This window comes from Triticum aestivum, chromosome 3D (genome assembly GCF_018294505.1).
Source record: "Triticum aestivum cultivar Chinese Spring chromosome 3D, IWGSC CS RefSeq v2.1, whole genome shotgun sequence".
NCBI classification, from domain to species: domain Eukaryota; kingdom Viridiplantae; phylum Streptophyta; class Magnoliopsida; order Poales; family Poaceae; genus Triticum; species Triticum aestivum.
Window position 1 is genome coordinate 897,145 of NC_057802.1, and position 7,826 is coordinate 904,970.

A 7,826-nucleotide genomic window follows, 5' to 3' on the forward strand; every position below is an offset into this window, starting at 1 on the left:
GGCATATTCGTGTTCTACACGTTCCTACTTCCCAGCAATTTGCAGATATCATGACCAAGGGCTTGCAGCCAAGCAAAAGGCACATTGCGAGCACCACGCGGAGCCTCAACCACCAGATGCCTGGCACCGGCAGTGGTCTACTCCGAGGAAGCAACTATGGAGAGGACTTGATCATCGGGGTGGTTGACACCGGTTAGTATTTATTTAGTTAATCACCGCTGCTTGATTTTGATTTTGATTTTGTACACTGTAGAACAACAAGTGATCGAATATGAACAAACAATCCATGAAGAAATAATGATCTCCAAGTTGATCGAGCCAATCACTCCGGTTTTTAAAGGTCTTTTTCTTATATAGACCTACTAATCATCAGGGATATGGCCGGAGTCAAGAAGCTTGAGAGACCAAGGGTGCGGCCGAATACCAAGGGCTAGACTGGGGTATCAACAACTGCAGCCGCAAGATCATCGGTGCACGATTCTAGAGCGCAGGAATTTTTGATCAATCTGGAGTTGGACTCGCTCTCGCCCCGGGACCACAACGGCCATGGCACACACTGTGCGTCCACCGCGGAGGGCTTGGTGTCGAGGCAGCCAGTTTCCATGGTCTCACCAAGGGGGTTGCACGAGGAGGTGCACCACGGGCTCGCATCGCGGTGTACAAGTCCCTCTGGGGCACCATCGAAGGCAACACAGCCACGGTGCTCGCTGCCACTGACGATGCGATCCGCGATGGTGTGGATGTGTTGTCGTTGTTGCTCGCGCACCCTTTGGAAAATTCGTTTGGGCACAATTTTTTTAAGAAGTTTCTTAAATACCTCACAACTCAAATCAAATTCAGATACAAAAATAAATCCGGGCACAAATTTTTCAAGAACTATCTTGGAATGAGCCAAATGATATACCATTGGAAGGCATAAAAAAATATGAAACCTTTTTCTGTTCAACGTTTTCTCAAATTCGCAACCATCTGCAGGGCACTCGAACTGAGCCCTGTGCGGGTTTGAACTAAGGGTGTTTTACGGTTTGAACTTCACTTGTTTTTCAGTGGCCTTTTGTCGGAATTGAGAAAATAATATACCGTTGGTAAGTTGTTGTCATGTTGAACGTTTTACAAAATAGATCATGGTGAACATATTTGAATACATTGAAATTCCTATCGGACGACATAAATTGAACTATTGAATAGTTTGTCAGAAAGAAGCATGTAATATACTATAGGAAAGTTGTTGAATAGGAGTAAATTTTTCATGGTGAACCTTTTTTCGTGTTCATCATGGATTAAGAGCAGTTTTAAAAACGCAAAAAATAACATCATTTTGTTTAATTTTGGAACTTCCAGTCAAGCAATCATGGGATGAACATTTTAATTTGTTAACATCAAACCTTTTATAGGTTTTATTCTGGTATAAAAATACACATATGAACTTACGGTGTAATTGCATCTAAACTTTCGGTGTTTATCTTTTTGAAGTGAACTTTTTATTTTATTATAATTATTTATTGTTCATCTGCTAACTTTCTCGGATTTAGCATATGCCTTCCATAATTCTTTTTTCGCCAGACACCCTTTTCCGTATAGGAACTTTTTCAGTACTGAAGATTAGAAATCAACTGTGTTCTAACTTGAACTTTCCCGGAAAAAAAAACTTGAACTTTTCTGATACAATTTTTTATCTATGTTTTGCATGCTCTTTTTTATAAACTTTCTTGTTTTTAGACTCTGAACTTTCTTTTGGTTTTCCCCATGAATTATTCGTGCCCGGTGAACTCCAAAGGGGGTTTTATTCTGGAAAACATGTTTTGCATCGAACATCCTTTTTTCTCGAGTTTGAACCTCCGGATTTCTATTTCGTGGATTGCAAAAAGTGTGTACTCAATTGTGTTTGTATCCACTCGATACGAAATTATGAGTCAATAAAGAACACCCTTTAGAAAAAAACTAGCTCCATAGTTACATACCATTATATGTCGCTTGTTTCCCAATGTGATCGCCGTAGGGACGACTGGTCAATCTTGCTCTCTGCCACGGGCGCTCACCCACCGTGAACTGTTCTCAAGGCTCTGCAGCCTAGGCACGTTGTTCCCGCTCAGATACACCGTGAACTGATTAGTCGGATTGTATAAGAAACAACTCGTGTCAAGTTAAATGGGAGTAATCGGCTCGGTCTGACTAGGAAATAATTAGTACTTAGTCCTACCGGGTCATTGTATCGACATTACAGTTATCTCCCGGTCCTCTAAAATGTAGCAAAATTCAATTGAAACACACGTGTGACATATTTTTGCATGACATATATAGATGCGAGGCAGTTCACTCAATTGCTCCAATGACCCCCGAAAAAAAAAACCACTCCAATGACAGCATCCTACGTACGTACGATCCCAGACAGTGGTTCTAACCCACTACCAGTAGTTCCAGGCATCTGATAGTTGAGCCCAAGAATGTCCCAGCTCCGTGTGGTGTTCGCCCTGTGCCTTTTGCTCCGCTGGACACTGATGACCTTTGCACATGATCGCCAATGGCATCAAAAATGGTCGTGCAAAGCAAAACCGAGAGATGATCCTCCATGTACTCTGCATGACAACATGCACAGGCAAAGCAACAGTAGCAGCACTGAAGCTACATGGTGATGAGGGCACGAGAAGGAAGAAGAGAGGAACTCCATTGCCATTGCTTGTTTGAATGTGAGATGTAATGTGTAATGTGATGGTGCTAGCGCACGGAGCATGAACCCTATATATTTAAGAGATTCATCCCCACTAACTTATTTATCTCAACATGCAAGCATGCTACATCACCATACAATTATGGATGAGATAATGTCCACCTCAACAAGCAACCATACATGGGAAAAGACCACCACCACATGCAACCATGCATGGGAAAAGATTTTTATTTTATTATTCTAATTATATTCAATATATATTTTACAACTACAAATAATCAAATACAATGAATTATATGTATTTTTTATAGTGGTTCATGTGTTATTTATCTAAATATTTATATTCCACCCAATAAAATCTCGTTAAAATATATTACAACCGATTCCACAGCAACGCGCGGGGTATCATCTAGTTTATAACAGATGCATGCCCGTCTGCCCCCCCCCCAGGGCCACTCCTGACCACTCCAGAGCCAGTTTTATAAGACAGGGATAATTGAGCATGCATTAAGTCTTCTATTAAATAAACAGCGGCTGCTTTCACAAATAATGTACACATGTGGAGGTTAACACTAAACTAAGAAACAGGCGGCTACGAGCAACAACGAGGAAATGCAATCATTTGGACGTGACTAGATCATATGTACATAACTCTCCCACCGCAATTGGATCAAACCAGTTTGACCAAATGGGACCAACTCTGAATATTTTGATTCTATGGTTGAAAGTTTCAAAGTATTGGCCACATCGACTATAGTCTCAGACACGCGATCTACACATCAGATCTACCTCCAATATCAAGGAATTGTTGGCCCCGATTGTGCCATGTACTACCACAACAAAGTGTGAGAGAATTCGACGCATGAGAGAATCGAGTGACATTATAAGGCACATGTAAGTAATACATATCATATAAATGCGTGGAATTAATCCAAACACATTCCATCAAGTAGAAGCTAGTTTGGGAGTAAGCCAAGCCAGCAGATGTCTTTCGATCAAGAAAATTTAAAATGAGTTTTTGTGAAAAAGATCTCGAATCTAGTATTAAACAAACCAGATACCCTTGAAAATTAAGGATAATTAAAGAGTTAAATGTTATAATCTTCTGACTAGTAATCATATGCATGGTTAATCGTTCTTGTCAACACTCTATCCGGTTAACAAGTGTCATGCTCATGCATATGACACTAGTCTATGTTACTACTTTCATAATTGGGAGTAACATAGAGATAGTGTAATAAGTGGTTGTATTTATTAGTTCGTACACTAATTTTATCTTAGGAAGTGCTATGTGACGGTAACGTATTATATTACTTAGAACACCTCTCTTCTCATTAACTGCATGCCACATAAGCAGACTTATCTCGGGCTGCGCTATGTTACTAGCTAAGTTACTCCCACTATGACCGGCCTTAGTCATCTGTGCGGATGGTGGCTAAGTATCATAAGTAATGCCTTCCGACAAGATAAATGTCTTTCTAGGCTAAGTGAGTATCAAAAGTAGCCCCGGGACAGCCATTATAAAGAATTTATATCCATTTACTGTTGTTATTCATTATAGTGCAAATCAAGAGCATAATTTCCTGTACTTATGTTGCACCTCGAGTTATTTATGCAACATCCGCATAGAAGTCCTGAATTGTAATTCGGGTTGCAACAGGAATCCTCACAGCCTTCTGTTCCTTATGCCACGTAATGCTGCCGAAGGTGTAGTCCCCTTGCAGCTTCCACATAGGCGACAACTTCACCTTAAACGTCTGAACTTTGTTCATGGCGTTGAAAACGAGCACCGGCGGCTCAATCTCCATCTTGACTCCAGCTGGGCTCTGGACTTGTGCGTGGTACACGGAGTTGACCTCGCCGACGTTTGTCACTGTCCTCCACACGGTGATTGGATGCCTCAGCTCAGGGATCGCGATAGAGGGCAGGTTCAGGTGATATGCCGGTAACGTTGTCGCATCACAACTCACGTTTGCCCTCCTGATGATGGTGCACCCGAAGAATTTATTGTAGTCGCGGGGATCGATGTCATAGACCAGACCGGGATCGGCCGCGCCGCCAGGATTGATGTTCCCACCGCCGTAGTCGAATGGGTCAGCGATTTTTCGAGGCACCCCTTCTGCCAGTATCGGCATGCCACGCTCGTCGGTTACATGGGCTTCATCACCAGGCAGAAACAGCAAAACAAAGGTAAAAAAGTCATGAACTGGTGAACTAGGAATCAGATGATCTCAGGGCAATGGCTAGCTGCAGTTCGCTTACCGGAGGTTATGATGGCTGATTTAATCGCCGCAGGAGACCAATCTGGGTGCTGAGCTTTCAACAGTGCGACGATGCCAGCAACGTGTGGGGTTGCCATTGACGTTCCAGACATAAATACGTAGGAATTTCCCACTGCTGCCAAGATGTTGGCTCCCGGTGCAGCTATGTCAGGCTATTGAAGAAGGAAGACAGTGTGAGACAAAAGCTGATACAAGGATGTGCTGATGATAGGTTTGGTAATGGCTCGCTAGTCCACTCTTGCCACATTTGTACTGTATGTACCTTGATAATTTCGGGGTAATCAGGTGATGGACCTCTAGAGGAGAACGAGGCCACTTTTGGTGCGGATATCTCTTTCCCGATAACGGTGTGTGCCAGTTCGATCTTTGCCATGGGAGAGCTGCTTAGTTACAAATGAAAATGTCTATTAATCAGAAGGGATAGACTCAATGCAACTGCAACAAATTAAATGTAATGAAATTGGGTGCGCCTACGGTACGTACCTTGTGCCAAGGATGTATTTTTTGATCTTCTTACCAGTGTCAAGGTCCACGATGACGCAGGCTATGCCTTGGCAAACACCTAAAAGGTCTGTTGTATATTGAGCGAAAATAAGTCCGGATCCCCCGCCATTCCGGACATATTGTAACGCGTTGTTGAAAACGATCCCTGGGGCGATCGCCAATGGATCATCTGGCAAGGGAGAACAGAGAAGGATTTTCCCTTTCACATCCTTGGCAGTGGCATTAAGAGATGCTATGGTACATCTACATACACAAAGAAAAATGAAATCTGCGTCAGAATTGCCCTATAAGTAGATATTAATAAAGAACTAACAGGTAACTTGGTTTACTTACTCGTCTGACACAAGGCCTGTGAAACGGCTGCTCCCGGACGATGAGTTCACCACGTGGTAGTTGAGGGACTGACCCTACAAAATGAAATAGCCAGGCAGAGTTTGCTCAGGAATAGGAATATAGACACACCGGAACATTTGAGCTTGTGATTTTTCGGAGATTTCCTCAGTCATACACGTATACTTACCAGTATATGCTGGTTGTTTCCTAGTGTGATCGCCGTCGGAAATGACCGATCAACCTTGCTCGCTGCCACGGTGATGACCCACGGCGAAGTGTTCTCAAGGGTCTGAGGCCTAGGTCCGTCGTTCCCGCCCGCGTACACCACGGTGATCCCCTTCTGAACCGCATGCAGGGCGCCGAACGAGTTCTCGTCCGGGAATCCGACGGACAACGATAACACGTCCACACCATCGTGGATTGCATCATCGATGGCAGCAAGAAAGGCCGACGTATCGCCGAAGCCGTCAACGCCCCATAAGGTCTTGTAGACCGCTATGCGAGCGTGTGGTGCGCCTCCCCGTGCTACCCCCTTGGCGAGGCCATTGAAGCTGGCCGCCTGCACGGCCGAGCCCGCCGCGGTGGATGCACAATGCGTGCCGTGGCCGCTATAGTCACGAGGCGAGAGCGAGTCCGTCTTGAGGGCCTCCTCAGAAACTCCAGTGTCGTAGAACCGTGCGCCGATGATCTTGCGGCTGCAGTTGTTCTTGTCCCAGTCCGGCCCGAGTTGGCACATCCCTTTCCACCTTGATGGTATCGGTGGGTACCCTTCATCGCTAAAGCTTCGCGACTCCGGCCAGATCCCTGATTAGTCGGTTTGTGTAAGAAAAACAAGGTGCCAAATTAAGATGGGAGTGATTGGCTCGGTCTGACATGAAAATAATTTGCTCTTAGTCAACTACCAATCGATGGCCATCATATCAAAAAAAAAAATTCTTAACAATTTTGCACTGAACGTGAATTCTTATGTATGATCAGAAAATTTTCCAATGTTAATTAAAAATACTTATCTCCCGGCCGGCCTGTAAATAATTATCCAGATTAAATTAAACATATGCATGGCATATATTGATATGAGACCAGGTGGTGGTAATTAAGTGGTAACTGATAAATAGATAAATACTAACCGGTGTCAATCACCCCGATGATCACATCCTCTCCGTAGTTGGTCCCGTGGGGAAGCGCACTGCCAGACATCTGGTAGTTGAGCCCAAGAAAGTCCCAGCTCCGCGTGGTGCTTGCCTTGTGCCTTCTGCTTGGTTCGACGCTGATTACCTCCGGAAACTCTGCACGCATCACATCATATCAGAAATTGTCATGCAAGGCAAAACTGATCGAGATGTTCACTGGACGACGAGTCCCAACCTGCAAGTTGCTCTGCTTGCTCCGGTGTAAGCATGGCGGCGAAGCCTGAGAAGCCATGCTTGTAGTTGTACACCACAGATGCCAAAGATTCTTCCTTGCTTCCGAGAAGAGTGGTGAGAATGTCATGGTGCGAAGCCACAACGTGGTCGGGGTGCCCATGCTTCACGTCGCCTAGGTAAACTATGTAGACCTAAACATGAATAGACACATGAGTGCATGCAAAGGTGGGTTAACTAATTGAACCACGGAAACTTGCTTGCTTGATTAATTACATACCTTGCGAGATGATGATCCTCCGTGCACTGTGCATAGGAGCATGCAAAGGCAAAGCAGCACCCAAGCTACACGGCGATGAGCGCGCGAGGAGGAAGAAGAGAAGAACCCCTTTGCCATTGCTCGCTTGGTTCTGAGATGTAATGTGCAATGTGATGGGTACTCGAGTACGAATTTATAGTGGATACATGCTGCGCGTTAGAACTAGTCCTCTGTTCCAACCATCACCTCTTTTATTCCCTTTTCCGAAGCAAACGAGCCTTCTCAACAATTTCCATTGAAGAATTATAAACCGCCACCTAATCTTTTACATGAGTTTTCTGAAACCAAAGCGAAAGCACCCCTGACCTACCATTGATCCAGACATGTGTAGCCAAGTCAATAACCCAGAGGTAAGGTAA

The 7,826-nt window shown here is 44.3% G+C and overlaps 1 protein-coding gene across 1 annotated transcript; it reads right to left on the reverse strand.

Annotated features, from left to right (window-relative positions):
- Positions 1–4,196: 4,196 nt before the first annotated feature.
- LOC123076717 (subtilisin-like protease SBT3.9) lies at positions 4,197–7,557 on the reverse strand. The gene is made up of 9 exons (XM_044498831.1): positions 7,429–7,557; positions 7,153–7,342; positions 6,915–7,073; positions 5,975–6,591; positions 5,788–5,861; positions 5,434–5,697; positions 5,213–5,330; positions 4,931–5,102; positions 4,197–4,826 (listed from the first exon to the last, which is right to left on the reverse strand). The coding sequence occupies exons 1-9, from the start codon at positions 7,543–7,545 to the stop codon at positions 4,279–4,281; spliced, it is 2,259 nt and encodes a 752-aa protein (XP_044354766.1). The 5' UTR covers positions 7,546–7,557; the 3' UTR covers positions 4,197–4,278.
- Positions 7,558–7,826: the final 269 nt, after the last annotated feature.

Bases quoted from the DNA above. Each gene is read 5' to 3' on its own strand.
- LOC123076717 (XM_044498831.1), bottom strand. From the start codon at position 7,545: ATGGCAAAGGGGTTCTTCTCTTCTTCCTCCTCGCGCGCTCATCGCCGT. The intron at 7,074-7,152 runs GTTGGGACTCGT...TGATGCGTGCAG, and splicing joins GCAAGCAGAGCAACTTGCAG to AGTTTCCGGAGGTAATCAGC. The intron at 5,103-5,212 runs GTACATACAGTA...CTTCTTCAATAG, and splicing joins ATTACCCCGAAATTATCAAG to CCTGACATAGCTGCACCGGG.